Raw genomic sequence first — 26,288 nt, forward strand, 5'->3', positions numbered from 1 at the left:
ACCTGACAGCTCATCGTCGGCTCTCAATGCACCGGATGCTTGCATGCATTTAGTGCCTTAATGCATTAACATGCAATAAGCACCCACGGATTCTGATTGATATTTGACCTGCACGCAGATACACACCCTACATCTCACTCACACACACACACGCACATCTTCATCCTGCCTCTCAATCACTCTCTCCAGCAAAATGACATCATGGACAAATGACATCATTGGCGAAATGACATCATGGGCAGATGCATGGAAGGAAAGACGCCTCTCTCGCGGCTCGTTACTCACAGCATTTGATGAAATGATAGTGTGACATTTTCTCCGCGGATCACACAGCTACAGGTTCGGTCTCTCCGGTGCGGCGCTGTAGTAACCGGCGCGATACATCACTCAGAGCCCGGCCGCTGGTATTCGCTTCACCTCCCCGTGCATTATTAAAGGGCGATCGGGTTGCAGAGGCGGTTGCGGTTGTAGTGAAGGAGGAGCGGTGGATGGATAAGGTGACGGTGAGCGCTCGCCCTCTCTCCTATCGGCAGCCCGCAGTCGCGTCGACTCCGCCGCGCCGCTCTGTGACCATGACCGCCGCACGTGCTATTGTAGCGCCGCTGATTGACGCGTCCTTAGCCCCGCCCACCGCTGCACACACCCCTCGCGCACGGAAACACGCGCTCTCTCGTCTTAAAAAAAAGAGACGGATGGCGAGGAGCGGAGGAGATGGTGATGAGAGGAGGTAGGAGGTTTTGGGGACGGAGAGAGGGAAGAGGGGAGGGGAGTGGATGAAATTTGGGTTTAGGCTGAGGGAGAGAGAGGCTGAGGTAAGTTACTGCAGTGCGGCTGTCTGACACGGTGCGCTGGAAGCGCGAGGTGCGACGCGGGAAATAAATAGTAGACGGTTAAGAAAACGTTTCAACGAAAGCACGGCGTGGTTAGCTGTACGGCGACAATTACGACAATTCGCCGGTGAATTTAAAAATAGTTTGTTGTCACGAAATCGAACAGAATATTTTACTCTGTGGGTTCTCTCAACTCTCTCAGATGTGGAGAAAATCTGCATTATCTGAAGACTTTCCTTTCGTCCTCACGGTAATAGTTTGTTTAATGCCGTGGAAGTACTGGAAATAATGGTCACTCGGTTTTTCGAGCCTTTTTAACGAGTTGATCATCTGAACTATGGATGTCACGTGACTCCGTGTGAAAATGACGTCATGACAACGTTAGGCTTGTTCGACTTCTTTTAGCTACATCACATGGGCTACTATCTGTTTAAGAGCGCCGTTGATTCACACCACAACTCTAAGCTAAGATTTAACAAACTAACAGCAAACTCTACAATCTCTAGGCTTATGGTGCCCAGACACCAACATTTCAATGGTTGAAAAACAGATGAATCACTGGCCAACAGAGATTTCGGCATGGAGAAAATTTGAATGGCTTCGGTTTTCAGTACTTTTACAGCACACCGGGAGTGTATATTAGCACTGTTTGTTGTTTGCATTTGGGATCTGATCTGAGCATTTTTCTGTTTTGTTCAGACTTAATAGAATTGGTAGTTGAAGGCAAGTCACTTCTGATATGAGCAATGAGACATTTATACTTTAAGAAAGCAATGCGTTGCAGTAAAACAGGAAACAGATGACATGCATGCATTTAACATATCAACCTGATGAAACCCTGAATAAACTGTGAGAAATAACGTGTACATAAACCAACAAATAAATCAATAAATTATAAGTAAAGAGACAGAATGCAGGAACGAAACATATTAAAATACAGAGTCATTTATGATAGAGGGCTGTGTCTGCTGTGTCTCATTGCCCTCGGTGTTGATGCTCTCAGAGTCCCGACAGCTTAACTGCTCAGCAGTAGTTTTAACTGCCCACAAATGACTTCAAGTTTCCTCTCCCCTCTGCACTGGGGTAGCATGCATGCACAGGAAATTACCAACATGCAAGGTCTGCAAATTTGGCCGTGTAAAGCACATCAGACTGATCATGTTGCATTTTTAGCACCATTTTGACCAGTGAATCTGGTTCGGTGTGTGTTGGAGTGTATGCGGTTATGACTGTACGTGAATGTCTACATATCTTTGTCTTCCTGCCAAACACCTCCACAGGAACCCACACATAAACTCCACTTTCTGAAACGAAAAAACAACCGTGCGAGCGAGAGAAACGGAGAACGAGACCAAAATAAAGCCTGTCATGTGTATCCAGGTCACAGATTTAACCCTCCTCTTACTGCAGCTCCTCGGAGTGCCGGGATTCATTTGCAGTAAAATTCACACGCTGGATATTGCAACAATGTTCTAACTGAGGGAGTCTTAAATGATTCAAAGCATCATAAAACCCAAATCCCATTAATCCACAAGACTCTAATCCATATTTACATCATTTACACAGATAATTAACTTATTCACACGGACCGTGCCCAGTATGCTTCAAAATGACATGTCAAAGTGATGCTAGTTGGTGTGAAAGCAGCTCTATAGCTACGACCACATTACTAAATAAAAAAAAAAACTTGATGAATAATTCTTATGGTGGAGGGACACATTTGAAAGGATGCGTCTTTCGCGTTGCTATCATTTGCAACAGATGCGCTCACCCAGCGCCCTTGAGCAGAAGGAATGAAAAAAAAGCAGTAGGGGGGAAAGACAGATGGAAGGGTGGGTGACAGATAGAGATATGAAGGCAAAGAACGAACGAGTGGGCTGAGGAATGGACTGGAGGAATATTTAATGGAGCTTTTGATTTTAATATATTCACTTTGTGACTTGAGACACTGGCAACAGTGATGACCTGACAGAAACATGAAACGTTAGAGACTGTAAGAAAATAACACGAGTGGGGCAGAAAAATAAATTATAAGTATATAGGAAAACTTTTGCCCCCAAAAAAGCGCACCTCCGTAATGTTCTTGAATTGCTTTATTTCCGCACACTAATTTTACTTCATATACCAAACATTAAGATAAAAATAAAAGTCTACGCAGCTGTGCTATTTTGGGACACAATGGATATTAACTAATTGTGCTTTTAACATACTATCTCTGTATGTTTAAACTGTGTTTAGTTACCACTTGTACTATACTTGAACACTCAAGTGTACTACAAGCGGTAATTAAACACAGTTTTAAAGTACAGATGGTATTTTAGTAAGTATGTTTAGATAAAAGCATATTTTATAGTTTATCCTACTAAATAATAAAAAGTAATTTTTGGTTTCATGCACTACAAAATTAATTCAAGAAAATAAAGCACTTTGAGTAAGCTACATTATGGAAGTGTACTTTTTGGACATGGCATCCTGAAGTGGAACCTCATATGTGACTGATTTGGAATGCTCTACATAGGGAGACAACTCAGTAGACTACCGTCACTACTTATGTGACTTATTTGTCTTTACAATACATAAAAATAAAAATGACACATTGATTTTAAATTAGATGAAAGTGTGAGCGAACAATAGAGATTTATTAAACAGAAAAAAAAAAAACATTAGTGCTTGAAAATGCTCAGAGGAGTGGTGGTAGACATCTAGCCGCATGGATGTGATCTCAGAGAAGGTCACGTTTCATGGATGAGTAAGAGATATTATACATCACTTGAGGCCCTTAACCCCATTTTCTCTCGCAAACCAGAATCGCCCAGTAGTTATAGAGAAGAATTCAAGAAGGGCGCATTCACACATACAAAGTAATAACTGAATTTATGTTTTTCCGGCTCAAACGTTAACATGTATTTGATTTTTAATGTTAATGTTTAATGTAATGTGTGTTGCTACCTCAAGCATCATTTACTGTAGCTTTTGTGATAGTTGTGCATTGAGGGGTTTTTTTTGGCTATAATTTTATCTCTCTAAAACTTACAAACATCTTACATACGAGAGAAGAAGGATGAGCAAGCTGCTAGTCAGTGCAATTCAGTCCACCTTAGTCAAAGGTCACAAAAGAGTACTGTCTATGCCAGTGAGTCAGAACCCAGAGAAATGAAATGTGATGTTTCCCTCCAATTGTGCGCTATAAGAAATGTCAGACCTTCAAGTTGGAGATGAGAGAAAGCAAAGCGGAGGGAGGAAAACGGGCCTCCTCTGTCAGACCAATAAAGGATCGGAAAGAGGAGTGTCATTTGAGGTAAATGTCAAGACGGAGAGGGAGGAACAGAGATGAGCGAGAGAAATTACCCTATTTCCCAATGATGAGATGTGGTATGAGTCTTGGCGTATGTATTAAGCTGTCAAGACTAGCATGGAAAACACCCTTATCAACAGCTGTCAGTCTCACAGACCTTTCGGTGAAGAGGCCACTAAGGTAATAAACCGAACACTGATCATGGGTATGAAGGACATGCCGTCGCTACATCAAAACCTCGGAGTGCAGCGGTGTGCTGCAAGTCAGTATAAATCATTTCAAATCTGAGCAAAAGGGCAAGGTCTAAAGTTGAAAACCAAATACAGATAAAGAGATACAGGTATATCACAAAAAAGAAACACAATTCTTATTTGCCCGGTTTCAAGTTGTTCCGAAAACAATGTTTTTGTTGTTGTTGTTGTTGTTTTTGTTAGTTTCCGAGTGAAGAAACTGAAAGGAGGGTACAAAATAAAGGTGAGTGAAATACGATCAGGCAGACAAGGTCATTTGCTGATCAATATTATCAGTGGCACGTTGGTTCACAACCCCCTTAGGACTCATTTGAAATAGTTAAAATCACACTTGACCATGTTTTCTCAAGGAAACATTGAAATGCAGCTCACAGCCCAATAATGTATTTGGGTCAACCATAGCAATTCATATCTGAATGGCAGTACTTAAAGCTGTCATGTGTCTGCTTTTGGGTAAGTGGATGAGTAACATTTTCACTCAACACCAAGCTTTTTTTTTTTATTTCAAATGCTGTAATCATTTACTCAGCCTCATGCTATTCACAACCTGTATGTTTCTCTCCTTCAGTAGAGCACAAAATGATTTAGATCATGGGACCTACAGTAAATCACAAAGTGATTTAGCAGAATGTAAAAGCTGCTCTGTTCCATCACTAAAGTAAACAGTGACAAGTAGTTTTCAAGAGTTAAAGAGGACAATGTAGCACTTGAAAACTGTCCCTACAACCTTACAGCTATATATCAAGACATTTAAACTTGATTAAATATTGTTAGATACTGTATAAAGAAAGACACTGTTCTTTATGAATATGGATCAGTGCAGTGTGTTATGAGTGCCAATAATTCATCAAAATAATATTTGAAACATAGCATCTATCACAAGGAGACAGTAGCATTTCTATGTATAATTTATGTTTCCTTTTGTGACAAGAAAAACAAGCTTTATGTCAGTCTGGGTTTTTTGAGGTCTAAGCATGAACATAAGAGCTCAGGCAAAACCTTTTTAATGCCTATCAAACGCTCATCTGAAGAGCATGGCATAGCCAAGCGGTATTTCATAGTGCCTGTTAAAAACAGCAAGTGTATCTTACCTCGCTATCTTGCTTTCATATTCACACACCACAGCTGTAAAAGCTGTTGATGATACCCTGAGGAAGCTCTTTTCACTAATTAAAACAGCTTGTGACAAGGATCTCACAAACACTAATGAATCAGTTCAGCCATATTGAACCAGCACTTTCAATTACGCCGGCATTCATGGCCTGGGGAGGCTATGCGCCTCAGGAAGGGCCAGGGTTTAAAGAATGAATTAAACATGTAATGCAATCTCTACATGACATTAATTATTCAACCCCTGTGTTGTATTTACACTGCTAAATATTTCTTTTCCCCCAAATTTCACTGCTGAATTCTATTAGCATAATTCTAGGGTTAATTTTCCCAACCAGTAAACTGGCAAATGGAAATCTCCTAAAACGTTACCCTCAGTGAACTCTGTATTGATATACACCGTTTGGCTATCAAGTGCATTACTTAATTCACATTCACATGGAGTCTTCAAAGATGTTTTACTGGATCTACAGGTCACATCAACGGTACAGTAGACTTATAATCTAGTGGTCCATTAAGCTGTGGATTAATACTTTTATCTCTTCCTTTCCTCGCTCCTTAACTCCTTAAGCCCTTTATCTGTTTATCTGTCTTCTCACTTGCCCCTTCATCTACAAATATGCGGTTTGCTCTCTTTTTTTATTATTTGTATCTCCACTGTGATGTCTTAACACCCCCCATGTTTTCAGTTTACTGTATGTTTATTTTTGGTGACCCAATTACAAGGGGGTCCAAAACTTTTGTTACTGAATCACATAAACAGCCAGAAATGTGACCATCATCCACTGGCTTGAATCAAGAGTTTAAAATGTTGACAGCTGGTTTAAAACAACACCGGTTACACAATTTACTATTAACTATGACTTTTTACTTAAATAAATTCCTAATGTTCTGCTTATTAATAGTTAGGAAAGTAGTTGTTAAGTTTGGGTATCAGGCAGGATTAGGAATGTATAATAACATAACAAGAATCACAGGTCACATAGAATAAGGCATTGTGCTTAATTACTACTAATAAAGGGCTAATGTTCTAGTAATGTGTATGCTGAGCAACTATCTAAAATAAAGTGTTACGAAAATTGGAAAAGTTCATGCATATAAATGTACGCTACTTTACTGAACATCTTGGTTGTAGGCACTTGTTTTCCAGTTTGAAGCATTTTCCAACATAAAAGATTTCCAAATCCATTAATTTCCATAAAATTGTCTGTATAAGAAGAGTGTTAAGCGTCAGGAATGGAGGTTGTGCTAATGTGACTGTTGACTGTCCTACTTTAATGATTGGAGCCAAAGCGCTCTTATTGGATTATGGCTGATTCCTCAAATGAGCTTGACTGGTTCAATGCCCATTTTGAGAAATGTGATGAAGTAATGTCGCGACTGAGAGACTCAGAGTCAAAAGAGGCTAGTCTGCTGCAGTAGAGATGTTTGTGAGTGAAGACAGATCTGTGAGCTTTTGATTTTTCCTGCCCAAAAAACCACACATCCAGACTTTAAATAACCCATTATAATACCATTTATAGTACTTAAGTGGTGGATTGACCTAAAAATGGTTCATAACATTGGTGTGAAAAATGTTTCAACAGACAACAGAACAAAAATACAAAAAATATTTACAGAAAGAACTGATTATTAAAAACAAAACAGAATATACAATCCTGCTTGTGTATATCTACTTAACTTGATACAATTATTCTGACAAATCTAAAAAAAATGTTATACCCCCCTAGATACTCATCTGTATAGTACCTTGGTTGATTGATGAAAAGCTTATGTGAATTTCAGGCAAGGTTAGACAATTTTAAGTGAACTGCTTAAAGTGCCTTGCTTTTGCGTTATCATAATAAAAAGTGCTTTATATGACCACACACACACAGTTCAATCAAATTTATAGCTCAAATAAAGGTTAATCCACACATAGGCTCTAATGCCTGAAATCTGCAATATTCCCTCACAATACCCCTATATCTACCCTAATCTCAGTGGCAAGCAGTATTAAATGTTTTAATCCTGTTGTTGTTTTTTTTCCCTTTATCCCCCAAAAAGCAGCTCAGTATTCAGCAGCATTGAGCAGATTGAGTTAGTCACTGTCACTGTGGCTGACTGTGAGTAATTAGCCTCTCGTAAAACTCTGTTATCTCAACTAAACTAAGACACTTTTATATACATACCGAATACAAAACTTTTTTAAAGCAAAGGCCCAAGAGGCTCATCTGTGGTACCAATTAAGATGACTTTGCATTCCGTAGTGAAGGAAGCAAGCCTGGAGTCAGTATGGGAAGAGATGTCTCTGAATGTTTAATTGAGCAGTATTCACATTCTCTGCCTCTCACTGAACCCAACACTGCCCTTCAGTCACATCTACAACCACAGTCACCTGACAGAACAGCGATGATTTGACAAGCTACAGAATGTGAGGAAGAAACTGAAAGCGACAGAGTGAAATTGATACAGGAATAAGAGCCAGAACAAGCTACAGAGAGAATAACTGTCTGCCAGTTAAAATGATGGATCATTCCAATTAGGCAGACCTCATAATATATTGGATACAGTATTAAAGTCATAGTTTTTAGAGATGAAATCATAGTCCTTTTCTATTCAATTTTAATTTTGTCTGATTATCAAGATTTTTTAATTTTGAATCATTTAACAGTCATTTTTGTTTCAGAGAGCTGTACTAACTTAAAAATAGTCCAGAATATTTTATATTGGTAATACTGTGGCGTTTACTTATCTTACGGATGTTATTACGTTTAGCTCTGTATTTCCACAGTTCATTTCTCCAAGTGGATTGATTGTTAATTTCTTGAGCATGAACATTTTTTTTTACATAATATATGTGTTTGTACTGTGTTTATTTATAATGTATATATTAAAACACATATATTTCTACAGTATTTACATGTAAATACATTTATATATTTATTTTCTTATATTATATATAAATATATTTAATATGTAAACATACAATTTTTTTTTTTATATATATATATATATATATATATATATATATATATATATATATATATATATATATACATGCATGTGTTTACAATACAAATATATTATGTAAAGAAAAACTTTTATTTTGGATGTGATTAATTGTTTGACAGGACTAATTCATTTATGTTTCTACGCAGGCACATTCAGCTAAAAAGGTGCTTCAAAACAAGCATGATCCAGATCTTTTCTATCGACCGTTCACTCCTCTCGTACCTTCAGGAAAACATCAGCACAACAGAGTCAAAACACCTGAAAATCCATTACTCCGTTTCTTTCCTTTTTAAGCTACCATTTTCCATCAGTGAATAATGATCCTTGTTGTTTTTTTTCTCTTTCTGTAGTGTGTTTGCTTCTAATAAATTATTGAAAAACACATCCAACCCAAGCTAGGAACAGATGCAGGACACAGTGCATCACAGAATTTAGTAAATGTACACCGGGCTTCATGAAACACGAGCAGAACTAAATTCTGTGTAAATAATTTGCAAAAACTTGCATTTTTCGCTTCTGCCAACTGCCGTTTACGAGCGAGTGGCTTTCAGGGGATGATGCAGTGTGTATGGATTTGTAAAGAAAAATGCTGTCGGATTTCGATATAATCCTAATTTTCTCTAATAAAACTCCAATTGAATTTGTCTGAAAGAAGTCATATATTCCTAGAATGGCTTGACGGTGAACTATCCTTTTGTATCCCCGTTGTACTTGTGTCCTCCATGTTTGCATTCAGTATAATCATGTATATTTATTTTCTTTCTCTCCATCTCTCTCACTCACAAACACAAGCTGCTGGAAGACAAGCCCTGAAAGATCCATGATTAATTTGGCCCATTAACTGCCACTGCCAGGGGAGAGAAGGAGAGCGAGAAAGAGAATGAAAAAAAAAGTCTTACCCCCAATGCTCATTTGCTCATTTGGAAAGAAAGAACGCAAGAAAGAAAGAATGAAAGGTCAAAGGTATGTTTCCGTGTCCTCATCTTACCCTCCCCATCATCTGTCAGTTGTGCTGTGAGCATCACACTGGTTGACCTTGCTTTGCTCACGTTTTTCTTTTCTTCTTTCTTCTCTTTTTCCTCACTCAGGGTCCCGTCTACTCCATTGAGACACCTCCTGTTTATGCTATGAAGCCGCTTTGACAGCTGCTCCCTCTGAAGTCATTCAACATTCCCAAACTTCCACCTGTCCCTCAACCCACAGCTGTTTGACAACAGAGCCTAATGGAAAACTGGACCTAAAAAAGAGAGCATGAGAGGGATGGAGGGAGGAGTCTGACCCTGACTGGATGAGATTCTGACTAATACCAGGACTCGTGCCAGGATGTACGATTTGCTCTCCAGACCTACATTAGAGCTTAAAGCTGGAGGAGCACCCAAACATTTGCAGTATTTTCCTTGCCGCGCACACTTTGCATTTTGCTGCTCAGGGAAAAACAGACGGGAACAAGGGAATCTCTCAGAAGACAGCTCTGAGGAGACGTGTGGTGGCAGGGAATATCTCCCCAGAGACAGGAGCAGAGCGAGACAAGTGGGATCTGACCACAGCAGATGATCCACACACATTCACTCGCTTGCTCACTCCTCTGTGGTGGTGTAAACAAAATTGTCATGTTGCTAAGCAACAGCCTGTCTTGGTATAGCAGAATACTAGAGTACAAGTGTGAAACCAAACACTGGTGCAAGCGCGTAGGCTATGTTCATTCGGGATTGACAGCTTTATTTACTATTAGGGGTGACCCAAGCAGATCATAAATCTGTGACCAAAGTCCATTCATTTTTACTAACCCACAAGTAATACCTGTAACCATAGTGAAGACAGTCGTTCTATGTTGTAAAATATGTGCTCATTTTGTGAAGAAAAAGCACATGCATATATATCACCTTTGCAATCTGTCAGTCATCTAATCACAGGTAATACTCTCACACACACACACACACACACACACACACATTTCAGGTAATGCTCTACAGTTCTTCCTACTGTATTGGAGAGACACTGCCATTGGTCTTTCGTGCAAAATGCTCTCTTTGTGTTTTTTATACAATGATGCATATCTCCTGTTTCATTTCTATAGTATTGTATATGAAGTGTGAAGTCCAGGCTAAAAAAAGGTTCATGGAGAAGAGTGTACTTTACAAAGATGAGCTGTATGCGCCGTGTAACCCATTTTTGGGTATACATGTTAAAGATGGACTTGGGTTAGCTAGCATGCTAAAGTTAACATTCCTCAAACACTTTGATGACCAAAACTTATACCAAAAATGTGTGTCATTTAAAAGTAAACAAATAAAGATTCATACAACTATATTACACTGTCTATAATACATTATAAGATACATTATACATTAAGCTTTCATCATGTTCCAAAATTCCATCATCTTCTACCACTCTCAAGTTAAGAACCGTTGTCTGTAGAACACAAAAGAAATTATTATATGATACGTTTTCTTGCAATTATGCAGTCATTTCAGGATTTACCTTCCTTATGAACTAAACTAAAACAAAACTATTAGAATAGCACGTCTCGTGCTTGTAAAAAGAATTCCTCAATCATGAGCACAGTAGACAGATTTCAAATCACATGCTTCTTGAAATCCTACATCTGAGTAGATTACAGATTTTGATTGCACTTCCAGTCACAGCCTGAGGGTGGCAGTGGTAATACATCATCCATAGACCCACACTGACACAGTTTGGACTATAGTATCCAGACTGAGGAATGTTAGGAAATCACTCACTCGACCCTGTCACTGCTTACACACATTTTTGGCACGAACGCAACCCAACTGTTTACACACACATGTAACCTGAAAACAAAAAAAAACCTGCAGACACATTAACGCTTCGCTAGTTTCGAAAACCTCAAGCTCTTATAAAAACAAGGCAAGGTAAAAAAAAAAAACATTAATAAAAAAAGAAAGAAAATTCGGTTTGTTAAAGTCTCTTACAAAGGCTCTCCTAGAGCTGAATATTTCCCTGCAACACTGTCTTCGGAGAGTGGTTGTAAAGATTCAAATGAAGCTGCTAAATGAACCCACATGCATAATGAGCAGCATGAATAATTGAAAAGATGAAGTGAAAAACGCTGATCATACCGTAGCTCCGATGAACAAATGTAGCAGAACATTTGCCAAACTCTGACGCTCTCAGCAATAATAAACGCACATTTGCGCAAACATGCCCTCGCTCGCGAAACAAGAGCAGAACGAATGCTCGTAGAAAACACTCAATTTACAATTTACTCAACAGCAATTTACACATGAATGGTTGCATGAACAGAATTCGTTCACCTTGTGTCAATGATGCCTAAAATGCGTGCACAAGCATGCCGAACAAATGTCATACTTTTGTGTTGCTCAAAACAAATTGAGCAGGAGAGTGACTAGATCAAGGTTCTTGATTGGTTTAGCCGTGACCTTTAACCCTTGCTGATTGGCGCTCCTGCTATGGACACGGAGGTCGATGCATGCCATCAATCACGAGCGACTAGCTTGTAGCGCATTATAATGGCTGTGAACAAGCGCCTTTTCCAGCGACGCGCCAATGCGTTACAGAGAAGCGTAAAAAACGGAGAAAGTAAACATACATCACACACACCTCCCACAGCCCCGCATGACATTGACAGACCTTTTATATGCTGGCAAAGAAGAACGTGTGGGAAAATGGTGGCTCGCACGGTGTGCACATGGTGTTTACACGCTTACAGTACACACATCCAGAGCATATAATACAAGCACTAATCCAAGTGCACATGCTAATAAATGTCTGCTAGAATCCATGACCTTGCAGCAATTAGATGGCGATATGACATCAACACAGTCCAATGGCATTTTTGAGGTCTAAAGTCCCCATGATCTCATCCCCACACACACACACACACCACCCCTCACGTTACACATGGTATATTTAGAGCCGAACCAACTGCACTTCAAATCAGTCCTCTAACTCAGCCTGACCCGCTGGATAGATTCTCTTGCACTCGCTCACCCCTCTATCCACATGCACCCGTTTACTCCTCTACCAAGAAGGGAAAAAAGCAGTAGAGTTTTACAAACAAGCATACCAAACACTGAAGTAAAAAGCAAAGAACGCTTCCTACCGGCAATCCCGTCCAGCGTAGAGGAAAGGGTGAGCGGAAGAGAAAAGGTAGGGAGACTGAGAAAAACGTGCCTGCCTGTGTACGCCTCCGCTCTGCTCCACCAAATCAATTTCACACTCTCTCACCTCCCAGTCACCATGATGTCATTCATTCATCAGTTTGGCGTTGCCATGGATACCCTGGCCGGCGTGGTTTTGCTTTGGCCGTTCTGTGACACTGTTTGGTTCTTGCTTATCCTTGAGCGTATCCGACCCTCCCTCTCCGCAAGGTGTAGTCGCCCCAATCCTCTGTCAGCACGTGGGTTGTGTGCGCTGGGGGGAGGCATGTAGGGGGTATCCTTGTTCAAAAGCCGGACTCTTTGAGAGGTAAAACCCCCGAGGCACTCAGAGACAGGGCGTTTTATCCAACCACTAATCGAGACCCCCTACATTCCTCATGCGGGGTCGAGTCTCATCATCCCTTACTTCAAAAACCCATACACACACAAATAGACTCTTCACTCTGACCCCACCTTATTGATTAGTCCGGTCTTTTCAGTCATCCACAAATAGACCACGAAGCCCCCCTGAAGCCAAGTCTGGGTGCTCAGGTTAAGCTCCTACATTCTCCACCAAGTCTCCAGTAATGAATAGTTAATGGGACTGCCCCCCTTCATTATGGTGCGCTCTCTGATAGTCTCGAGTCTGACCTTGGGGGATCTACATCTTCATACAGACCCTGCACTTCCTCATATTAATCATAGTCTGTAAAAAAGATAAGAGACTCACCAGGAACCACCTCCCACCCACTTATTACTGTCTGGACTAGAATAGTCGCTATCGCTCTCAACTGGAATATCATCAGTCTGATTAATTCCAAGCAGAAGAGTAAATTACATGTTCTTGTGGAATAAAGGAAATTGATTCTGTAACTGTAAGGCCATATTCCGTCACCGGTCCTACATTAGGATAATATAATGTGGATAGAATTGACCTCGTTCAAAAACTAAATGGATGTCATTTTTCTTTTCTTTATCTAAGCAGACCTGCTTGTGAACAGTGAAGGCTTACTCACATTTCACAGCAGTCGAGCTTTGTGAAGTAACACTCATTCGAAATATTAACCGTTCGCTCTTAGTTGACTCTGACCTTTTAACCACAGCAAATGGCTGCATCTGAATACGTCTACTTCACCCTTACAGTGTATCGGTGGTGAAAAAGAGTATGACCAAATTCACAGTATGTGTCAGGTGTCAGGATGTCCGACTACTTCAAATGAGACGCTTTACTATCCCATGAGGCCACGGGTAAGGATTTGCGAATGGCACTGTAGCGATGCAACTGGTGTTTAGATATAGTGATAGTAAATACAAATTGTTCAAAAAAACGTACTGCTGTAGTTTAGCATACTGTTAGCCTGCTGGCTTATCACAGATCAGTTTTCAGCACCTCTGATTATTTGGTAAAAGCATGCAAATAATAGCATGTAAAGTAATACAATTTTACAAATATTTGAATAGATCTTAAATGCATTATCATTTACTTTTAATGACTTATATTTGCTTTTTTGTTTTATTTATATTTAATACACTCTCATCCCTTGGCAAAGTGTCATCTAATCTTTCAACCACTGTTTTTTTTTTTATTTCTATGAATAATCAAAGCAGACTTCTTTTGCTTTTAAGCGCAGAAATATGACTTTTTTCACTGGGAAACTATTTATACCTTCTGCTTTCTTGCTACCTAGCAACCTCTGTTATGCTATCTATGTGAAGCTGACCAAAAACCACCTTTGACCTCTCCTGTCTGAAAAGGAACTCATTTGCAAAGAATACCATTTTTGCTTAGGTATTTACAACATATTAAAATATATTGAAAATACATATTTGTGTACTGGAAAATACATTAAAATATGCATGACAATACTTACATATATAAGTATAAGTATGCAGTCATGCATGTTTTAATGTATTTTCTAGTAAAATCCAATAGATTTTTGTTATGTAAGAGAAAGTCGCCATTGTTGTTTTAGAATTGAGTGATGTCTTACTGTATCATCAACACTTGCAGACAGGAAATCAATCGCAGCTCTTTGTCCTGTTGTCACCAAACTTTAATAGCAATGCATGGATGCATGCGATAACAAATGGTTAGGCAGACAGACATAAGGATTTAAAACCAAGAAGCATTATGTTTCCTTTTTATTTTTCATGCATTATCCAACATTGGAGTCATTCTGACTCCACTGGTCCTCTACTGGTTTCTTATGTCATAATCAGTCAAAAAATATTTGCATGTATTTAATATGATCGATTGTACTTTTTTATTCAAGAATCGATTTTCATATTTGAGTTTGCGTGAGAACGTGTTACATGATCAAAACTACAGTCAGGATGAAAATGATCTTGCAACTGACACGCTGAGCCTGTGATAAGTTGTGTAAAGTGTGCATTGACATGACATAAAACAAAAAACCGAGTGTCTCTGCACAGGGTGACAAGCTTTAGTCTTTTAGTTTGAACTTGGTATAAAGAAATAGAAGTCTACATCAAGTGTGTGAACATGCTCTATTTTAGAGACAAGTACTCAAACTTTGCCTTTTTTCAAAGTTTGATAAGGGCAAAAAGCTCTCTGATGTATTTTTGGGCTTTACTTTGCCTAATAATAAATTAATGAATGTGTTTTTACAATGTAAAACACGCTATAATCAAAGTCCCTTTCAAGTCGAGCAAGTTTTAAGCTCTATTTGTAATGAAACTGAACAGCTATTTCAGGCAAGTCCAACTGCTGTCTGCTGGAGAATAGTGAAATACTGAAATCTCATGAACTGATCCATAAATAATATTTCTTATGCCCAAACATCGTTACAAAGCGTGCATTTTCAAGTTGGTATGCACAATACAGTGGCAAGTGTGTTTTCAGCAATCGCATTGTTTGTCTGGGAACTGAACTGGCATCTCTCAGCTTCACCAGTGATTGGCTCTTTTATTTAGAGGGCGGGACTTATTCCGCATTACTGTGGATTGCACTTTCTCATATTCTAAGGAATAAATGTAAACCCTCTAGGTACTATAAGCACTGACTTTATTTATTTTCAAGACAAGGGATTTATTCGTGACCTGAAATGCCAGTAATGCATGTGTGCTTGTCAGAAGTGTTTCTGTCACAGGCAAGCCAGTGTACAAATTACCTTCAGCAAGGATTCCCTCATGTTTTCTCCTCGCGCACACTGAGCAAACTGTGAAACTGTGAAGTTACTTGACAGTTTTGCGAGGAAACCGCAAGACAATCACAGCAAGCAGAAGGAAAACCTGATGGGTCGTTCAGACCTCTTACGTGACATGTAAACAAAGCTCATTTGTCCATCAGTTATCATCTGGTGTACCAGTGCTGTGCCACAGAAACCAATAACGCAGCAGATTTTCTCTCCTAGTAGAGCATGAATGAATAGTTATATACCAAATTGGCTGGCTAAATTAGATTCAGTGTTCTTCATAGTGAGATAATGTCCTCCCAGGACAGTGTTGATGAAACTGATGACCATAAATCTGAACCTCCACGGGAATGCAAAAGTGTATTAAAGCTACAGTCAAAGCACAGCTTGGGGGGAAAACACTACAAAATGGTGAGAAGAGATATAGCGGAACAAAAGTAGGTCAGATACACATCTCAACCAACCCACAGCAGAGCAAAAAGACATCAAATAACAACGGATTGTAGGAGAGCTAGAGTTGAAGCTCAGAGATGTGAATGATTTATGAATTGATGCTGATCAGTAGCTTTGAGCCTCACATTCTCTCAGCTAAACAAGACCGGAGAGAATAGTATCTCCTATGCAGATAATTCCCCGGATCCCAAATTCTCAAGGGTTCACATTCCTGGGACTCTTGTTCATAAGCACTTGTTGAGGTAAAGAAAATGAAACGCTGTTGGGTTCGTCCGGGTTCAGAGTGTTCATTAAGGGTGTGCTTACACAACGCTGTTTTCAACTAAAACCTTTTTATGGGCAATGAGCAATGATTTACACGGCAACGGAGGCCTGAAAATACAAACTTTTAATGTTTTAATGCGCACATTTTGGAAAACGGCACCATTGTCTGTGTGTAAACTACAAAAATGTTCATTCGTGTAATTATGTGTTTATTCTAAGCATAATGCGTTTTTAATCGTTATCACAAATCTATGTGAACAGGAATCATTTTACAACATCAAAAATGCAAATGAAAATGCATTTTAGTTTTTTTGCACATAGCTGTCGTGGAAGCACAACATAAGTGTTACATTGATAATGGCTCCTTCTGCGGCCAGGATTTACAACAGTTTAGGGTGCAGACTCCCAAAGACCCTACAGCTGGTGAAAATGAAATTCATTTATAAACCTTGAAGCATAGATGGATAGTTGACGTATTTTCTACATGATCACTTGTGATTCCTCTGTCGAAAACCTAGACTAAATAGTCACACATATAGGAAATCAGTTAGCAATTAATATATATAATACTTTAAATATATTTCAAAAATTTTATGCTAAGAAAAGTATGCTGACTAACCAGATATCAATCTGGATCAAGAGGGCAGAAGCTTTTTTTTTACTTATTATTATTATTATTATTATTATTATTATTATTATTATTATTATTATGATTTAGAAGCACCTGTTTAGAAATGCAAATAAATAAACAATAATAATAATTAAAAAAAAATACTAAACAGTTTTTTTTTTTATTACACACAGACACAAGTCTGGTTTGCTATTCTTGTGGGGACTCTCTATTGGCATAATGGTTTTTGTAATCTAATAAAAGAGTTTTTAAGGGCAGTTTCCATTAAATCAATCATTTAAAAGTAGTTGAGCTACTGGTTAGTTACTCCTCAGCACTGTTTAATCCTCAGCACTAGTTAATCTCAAATTAATTAACCTCCAACATAAATTTCTAAACCCTTGTTTGTTTATACAGGTATTCCACAGCCAAGAACCACTGATGAATTCAAGATTATTTATGATGGCCTGTTTTGTAGATGGGTACTGAAGGAAGTTAATGGTCAAATGAAAACCTCATTCATTACAAGCAGAAATTCAGTTTTGCCGCATCAGTAGTCTGCAAAACGCACTGCATCACCTATCAAAAACCCATTTCTGTCATTAAACACCAGAGCGCTGATATATGCCTAGGGGAACATTGGCTTGCTGTTTTAATAAGAAGATAAAGCCTTAAAGGCGCTATGATTGGACAAGGTTTGCACCGAACACAAACATTTCTGGCTCTGTCGCGTCAGGTTGGTGTCAGCACTAATGCAAAGACAAAGTCGATCGTTTGAAAAAGCGTTTGCGACTTTCAGTCAGCTTGAGTCATATGTCAAAATGACACAGCTTCCCTGATATCATAAAATATGTGCGAATGCCACATACGTGAAATGCAGCTCAGTAAAATCTAATCAGCACATTCCTCCCATAATTCCAAGCGTCTCCTGTTGCTTGTCAGTGTCTGTTGTGTGATAAGGGTTTGTGTTTTGATTTGTTGCAGTGACACGCTCCCTCCCATGCGAATGCATTGATCTCTTGCCCTGCTGTTATGTGACAGGATGGATTTCTCTGCTGTTTTTGTTACGGCTGCGCATGGGACGGCGCTGGGAAAGGTGAGCGAAGATCTCGGTTATTGTTTCAGATCTAAAAAGATGTTCCATCATATTATGACAGACTTTCTCCAAGCGTGCTAATGCATTTTACATCACCACATAGTTCACTGACCAATGAGATTAAATGTCACTACAGGCTGAGAGGACTTCATTTCACATCCTGAGGATTAGAAACCCTCGAAAGACTGAGAGAGCGATCTTGAACAAATTCGTACTTTTTTTTTTTTTTTACAAAATCTCTCCTCTAAATAAGATGACGAGAGAAGAGTGATGGATCTGTCACATTGAAACTCATTTTCTTGCATGCAGCTCTTTCTTCATATAGAACACAAATACAAAAAAGCACCATAAAAGTATAATATGTAGTCAGTTCAACTTATGCTCTATATACGTGTTTTAAAAGCATGACAAAAAATGACGAAAAAAATAATAAATGGAATTTGTTCTAGTTTCTTGTGAATATAAAAAAAATATATAATGTAAAGAAAATTAGGTTTATTGTAAAAATATAAAGAAACTTATATATAAAACACTTAATGTAAAGAATAAAATGAACAAGCATTAACCAGTCATTTAGGTTCTAAATAATAATTCCTCTATTTTATAATATCATATCATTGTAAGGAATCTAATATCTATTTAATATCATATTTAATACTTATTTATTTAAAATATTTATTTACACAGTATTTAGACAATGGATACATTTTAGGCAACAAAATGATCTACATATGTTAAGAAGTTTGCGGTCATGAGATTATTGATGCTTTTCAATTCAGTTTAGATACTAAAGGTTTCTCACCGAAAGCATTGCAACAAATGCATAAAATGTGTTATTTGATGCACCGAGTGAAACCAGGCTGCCATTGAAATGAAATAACAACGTGCGGGTTTACAATGACCGAAGGGTGAGTAAATAATGACTTTCGTTTTATTTGTGGATGAGCGACTCCTTTAATGTTCGACTGTCTAACATGTCACTCACCTGGAGAGCATAAGAGAGAAGGAGAAACACAGAGAGAGCAAGACTCTAGAAACAATATATGAATATGATTGTGCCTTTTGTGTGACTATTTTCCCACTAACCATCTGTTCTTCCGTAGCAGTGACTGTTCATTGCTCTGCATGTGTGTTGGCCTTGAGTGGTCTTCTCCAGTCGGGCAGCACAGATCAGGCCAGATCACAACATGCAACGAACATGTATAAAAGACAGACGCATCCCAAATCTCCTGATCCCCCATTTATCCAGTCAGATATGCCTCTTCTGCTCTCTACCCATCTGTTTCAGGCACACGCACACACAAACATATTCCTCCCGTCTTTGTTCCTCATATTTCCCTTTCACCCACATTTCTGGCGAGTTCTGAGAGCTGACGTGAGCCTTTCTCTTCATCTTCTTTCACTTAGTTCCTCTCATTTCATATTCCATCTTCAGCTCATTTCCAGAGCTCTGCTATCCTCTCACACTGCCATCATCTGGCATTCTCTCTTTTTTGCTGTCCATCCCCATCATTCCTCCAACCATCACTAAACTCAAGAGAGACGCTGCTGAGAGCCAGAATATGTACCTTGTTATCTTAAAAATGAAGCTGTTTCAAGACTGAAACAAGTACCCAGAGAAAAGACGTAATGCTCAGAGGTTACTCTTGCATCACTCACGAGACTTAATAGCGTACTCTGTTATGATTCATTTAAAGCTCAAGCGTGTATTTTAAAAAAAGTTAAAATACTCATATCATACTCAAAAATCATAAAAAATATGTCTTTGTGAGCATCTTAATCAGATCGAGGCATACACATCAATTTAACCAATGGTATGCGTTTGGGAGCAGAGCTATGTTTGACTGATCAGTGGCAGTTGGGGGGGTTTTTAGCAAAACCTGTCTAAAAGGAATAGACTTTAAAAACTTACCTAGAGTAACTATACATTTTTACTGGCTGGACATGTTCCAGCCAGGTTTTAAAAATTGCCCAAAAACGTTTTGGTATTGTTTTTGAGTAATTCGATAAACAGCAAGCAGGTATTATCTAATCTACCAATTATTGCTTGCAAGTATAGGATCTACCAACGCTATCTCACGACCAATTTTTAGGAGGCTGATTCATACGAACTTCACGTGTACGTTTTTTTTTTTGTCTATTTGTCTCTACCTCAGTGTAGGGTAATTTGTACAAATTCATACCATGTGCAATTCGTAAAATGCATACGATTTAGCACAAATCGTATGAATTTGCATAAGCGGGGTCGTACAAATTAGTCGCCTCGCAAAATTTTTTTTGTTAATTAGCATGCATAGCATTTTGGCTGTTTATCAGTACTTACAAGGCACATCTACATCCTTAATCCTACCTGATAGCAAAATCCAACAACTACCTTACTAACTATTAACAAGCAGTAGTTAGACGTTTATTACGACAAAATTCAAAGTTAAACAGTGAGTTTAAATCGTGACCATATAGCCAAGCCAGGGCATGTGGGTTTTAAGCATTAATTTATATTAGAGGCAGTGTATATCTGAATTTTGTAAGCTAGATAAAAGTGTAAACAAATGAAGTTGCTTTAACTGTGTACATGCATGTGGGTGTGTGTGGGCCGTCTGCTCTGTGGACAGTCTGTGTATGATCAATGATGCAGGATACTTCTGCCAATCTGCTCCACGCACCTGCCCATAGTTACATACCATTCCAAAGCCCCGAGAGGCTGCCAGCTGCTCCCAGAGCTCCTCTACACACACACAACACACACACACACACACACACACACACACACATACACACACACACACATACTGTAGACACCACTCCTGTTGGCACCAAGAACATTCTAAACAGCTCTATCCATATCACAACTAATTGAATACAATACACACTATATATATATATATATATATATATATATATATATATATATATATATATATATATATATATATATATATATATTTACATATTTATTTAAAATAAGTTTCATCTTTTAACACTTAGTAGCAGGCTGGACCAAGCCCTAAGCCAATGCCTGGCTATGCAACTAAGTGTTATATTTTGAGCTAAATTAGACCATCTTTGTAATGTGTACTGTACGTCACTGTGGATAAAAGTATCTCCTAATGCAACACTCAGTAACTAATTTCACTCCTGACACAAACATGACCCTCTCTTGGTCTCTCTGCATGTCCAGACGGGCCCAGACGTCAGCCCTGACACTGTTACCCAGCCAAGACTGTCACCAATTATAGCCTGTAATGGCAAACAGAGTTAGTAAGGCCAGGAACAGGTGAACCATGAGACCATTCTCTCATACCATACCTTTTCACACATATCTGTACCTCTTTTAGACCATTAGACCGTTTCAGAATTTAAATGTTCTTCGCTTCAAATGATTTTTCACATGAAAATTCTGTCATCATTTATTCACTTTTCTTCACACATACACATACAGTATTTACTATTTAGGTCTGTTTTTACGTATGTCTGCTATTTTCCTTTTGTAAATCATTTTCCCGTTTTACCTTTAGTGCTTGAATGGTACTGATGAAATAATACCACTATAACGCTTAAAAAGATGGGGTTCTTGCATTTACCCTGCACTGTAAAAAAATAAATTCTTTACAATTTACAGTGAAAAATTCCACCGTAAAAAATACTGTAACAACGTTTTTGGTTTTACAGTATTAAATTCAATTTACAGGTAAATACCATAATTTTATTGGCTGATATAATGGTAATATGCCGACCTATTAAGGTACTGACATCTGTTTTGTACTTTTAAAATACACTGAAAACCACCAAAAGCAAGTGGTGATGAGAAAGTCACGTGATGAACCCATCACAAGCAGCTTTTAAATATGAACACATATAGAAGGTGCTCAGTGTCATTCATTCAAACACTAAACACCATCAGGGTGAGACTCATTAAACTCAAATATGCAATAAACATTCATTTAACAACATTACATGCAACATACAACTCTAATAAACATAACTGATAAGAAAAACTAAGAAACAGTGATTCCCCTGTAAATTGTACAGGAATTTACCATTAACCGTTTAACAGGTTTTTACTGTAGCATTTTCACAGTTGTTTTTTTTGTTGTTGTTAAAATCCCAGTCGTTTTAACAGTGTGCTTACCAACGGTCCAATCGGCTGAAAGGACGTAAGAAGCTGAAATGGATCTGCGAGTTTGGAAATGCACCAGGAGCCCAACAGGAAACACAGTAAGCCGATCTACTCAACCCAGGAGCCCAATAATAGAAAGCAGCCCAAGCAGGGCCCTATTAGTGTGCCTCTGTGAATGCGTCTGTGTGTGCCATGTCGGGAATGTCACAAATGGCCAAACTCCTGAAGCATTCTCAGGATTGCAAACATTTTTATGAGTTTAAACCAAGTTCTAAGATACAAAATGCTAATTCAGAGCAATTAAGCTCCAAATTTCCCTCCTTCAGCACTAGCATAATACGTCAGAAAATCCTCACATTTCTCTCAAGTAACCATCCATCACCCACTCTCTGCTTTCTGTCCATTTTAGAGAATTGCTGAGACCCCCAGCCTAATCTGAGCTCGCTGCTTGAATTATGTTGTTACATTACACTTTGCATTATTCGCTTTGCAGATACCTTTATCTAAACGATACCATCATCCAAAAAAAAAAACAACAGCTCTCTGGAAAACCAGCATAGACTGTAAACAAGAGTTAAAGCCTAAGCTAACAACAGGTCTCCAAACAGCCGCTGTTTATGGATTACTGAGGGAAGATGTGAAAGAAAATGGCTTGAAGAAAGAAAGGAAGATATCAGTCTTCTGATAACTTCAGAGAAACGTATTCCTCCACGGGCGCTCGCAGGGAGGAGGGAGAGAATTCGATTAGACTGTCATGGCGTCTCAGATGCCTTAGCTGATACAAAATGAGATGGAGGACAAAAACTAGCATGCAAGAGGGGGGAAAACTAATAAGATGATTGCATCTGCCCAAAAGATATTGCTTGCATACTGAGATGCAGACATGAGTGTGCAAAACATAACGCGTATTATTCTTAAAACGTGAATATCAAACCCAGTATTAGCAACTTCTGTTAAAGCTACTTTTAAAAAAAGTTTAAAGTTACTTTTTCAACCATTTTATTTGTAAAAGGCCAACTGAATGAAAAGATAATTTTGCATTAATGCATTTTTACTATTTTAATTTTTAGTTGTACTATGCCATAGTAAATATCCCTACTGAGATGCTCCACTCAAACACACACACACACACACACACACAGAGAGCAAGTGTAAGAGGATCATGATGATGAACCGTATGACAGCCGCACACACACTCTTCAAGTGACGATGTAGAAAGCGAGTAAGAGAGTGTGAAAACTGAAAAAAAAGGGTAGCATTAGTTACAAGCGACCCTCTAAATCAGGTTAATGTGGTGGATTTGTTCCAAGCCCTCCAGATTTTTAGTTTGAAGGCATCTGTAGAAAGCATCACTCACTGATATTGCCTTTCTGCCACCACCAGCACCACCCATGATAGCACACGCACAATTACTCCTGACCTACTTTACTACACCAGAATGCTGTATTCTGAGAGCATTTCCTCCCTGCGAAGGCTGAATATTTAGTGACACGCTCTTAAACCAGGTACGCGCCGCTACTGAATACGCTTATCGCTACCTTTCTGTTTATTACAAATTATGTCCTATAATACAATTTGCTCACATAAAAAATAGCTGCAGACAAAAATCAAACCACTACTTATTAATGCGGTGACGGGGGTTTCAACAGTATGCTGACTGTCCCTATAAGATGCTAGAAAGTCATAAAAAGAGAAGAACGTGTCTTGATTTCGATACTGTGTCTCTCCACCGTACAGTGTCTCCCACGTTACACTCCAGGGAGAGAATGCTGTTAAAACACAGCAGCTTAACGAGCATAAACAAAACACACTGCCTCCGTCGACACCTGTTTAATAGTAACTGCAAGACATTAAGACGTCTTAGCTGCTCATAATTCTTTCATCAAATGTGGCTGTTTCTAGCACCACACTTCTCATTTACAGCTATGGGACACCAAAATGTTGCTATGGTTATTACTACAGGTACAGTCAGACATCGTAAATAATGAGTCACTGCCAAATGTGCCACAGAGAAGCATTCAAATGCTAATATTCTCATACTACACACACTGACGCAATCATTTAAATCATTATGGAATATAATTCTCAAGACTTGAGCTCGTGTAATCACAAATCACCGTGATTGGTGCAGTCTGAACAGAAAAATAACTTTCAATACTGGACAATATTCCTAATAATGATGATGATGATGATAAAGGAAGGTCAGCAGCTGTATGGATTCAACTGAGAATACACAGAGATTAAATTAGAAAATATGCCGATTACTATTCATACTTTTTCATATCTTGATAGGACACTTAAGTGAAGTTTACTTTATAAATAATTTCATAATGACAAATCATGATGTTATATTACCAATAGAAAACCTCTTCATGTATGTGAGTTTTTTGGTTAAAATTTGAATCATTGGCTCGTCCTCATGTCGTACCAAACCTTTATGTTGTAAACAAAGGAGGAACCAAATTGTTGTTGGTTCCCAACGATTTCCATAGCAGGGGAAAAAATATTATGGAAGTCAATAAGGGTTATCAACTGTTTGATTACCAGCATTGTTTAAATGATCTTCTTTCATGTTTAACTTAAGGGAAAAAGTCATGTTCATGTGGGTAAATGATGGTGAAATTTTTGGGTGAATTAAAGTCTAAAATCTAAACGGTGACAAATAATACTAAACTTTAAACTAATACGAGTTTATAAATATTATTACCTAATCATTACCCAAACAGATAACTTTTAATTAAACACACACACACACACACTCTCCACACACACACACAAAAACAGTGCATGTATTTAGCATTTGCATTATATACATATATCAACAATTTATTAAAAAAATAAAATAAAATAAAATATATATATATATATATATATATATATATATATATATATATATATATATATATATATATATTTTTTATTAATTATTATTATATTTTTTTTTATAAATTTTTATTGATTTTTAAAAAAACATTTTCATGATTTTGATTTTTAACTTGACAGTAAAGACCCTGTTAATGTTACAAAAGATGCCTATTTCAAATTATTTCTTAAAAAGTATCAGATGAACAACTCAAAAATAAAAATAAGAAGAAATAACTTTCGAGAATGTAGCAATGGCTGATGCTTTCCATCAAAAGAATAAACTACATTTTAAAAAATCATACATAGCAAATAGTTATTTTAAATGGTAATATCTTTCTGTATTTGTTAATAAATAATTGCAGCCTTTGTGAACACAATAGGCTACTTTCACTACTTTCTATTAAATATTTAATAACAAACAAACAAAAAAATCTTAACAACCCCAAACTTTTTCAAATTGTAGTCAATTAGTCATAATGCACGCCCTGAGTAATAGACCAACCTTAGCTCGAACCCTAACCCATAGTCTTAAAGGCGGATAACCATAAACCATTTTAATTATGAATCACATCTCCTGTGCACGTCTGGTTTTGTCCCCAAACTTTGTGAGTGTTGATAGTTTTGCCCCCGAAGTGTAGTCACATAAACACAGTGAAACGCACACTCACCTCATAGTCCTGATCGCTTCTTCTCGTGCAGCTTGTATAATCCAGAGATCTCCTGCATTGCTCCAGCCACCTCAGCCGGTCACAGTTCCTCTTCGTATGTGTCGCGTGCACAGAGAGCTCTGTGATTTACTAAACTGCTTCAATTCCACACAGCTCCCATGGGCTGGTGTCCTCCACAACTAACTCATCCGACTGAGCGAGCCGTATCAGAAAAAGAGAGAGAGAAGGAGAGAGGGAGGAGTCACAACGGAATCCAATTTGATGAGAATGAGTCTGTATTAAAAAAGAAGGGCACACCGATCGTAGCCAGACGAACCGAGAACGACAGACACTCCAAATCTCTGATTACATCTGCTTAGTAAAAAGCAGCTGCTCTGAAACGGTGACACAGGACTTCTGCTGGCCATGGAAGTGTAGCGGGGGAGGGGGAGCGAGGGACCG

At 38.3% G+C, this 26,288-nt stretch overlaps 1 protein-coding gene across 4 annotated transcripts in view; it reads right to left on the bottom strand.

Annotated features, from left to right (window-relative positions):
* Positions 1-26,049, bottom strand: part of myo16 (myosin XVI) — a 158,457-nt gene extending 132,408 nt beyond the window's left edge. The window contains exon 1 of one of the 4 annotated variants that reach the window (XM_043249183.1): positions 25,848-26,049. Coding sequence is in view for 2 of the 4 variants with exons in the window: in XM_043249182.1 (XP_043105117.1) it covers positions 286-313 (28 nt within the window). In the remaining 2 variants the exon portion in view is untranslated. Of the gene's footprint in view, positions 1-285; positions 652-12,582; positions 12,772-25,847 lie in introns of those variants that run through there. The other 3 variants (XM_043249184.1, XM_043249182.1, XM_043249186.1) reach the window with 3 other exon arrangements.
* Positions 26,050-26,288: the final 239 nt, after the last annotated feature.

The sequence above is a fragment of the Puntigrus tetrazona genome, chromosome 9 (assembly GCF_018831695.1).
Source record: "Puntigrus tetrazona isolate hp1 chromosome 9, ASM1883169v1, whole genome shotgun sequence".
Classification (NCBI taxonomy): domain Eukaryota; kingdom Metazoa; phylum Chordata; class Actinopteri; order Cypriniformes; family Cyprinidae; genus Puntigrus; species Puntigrus tetrazona.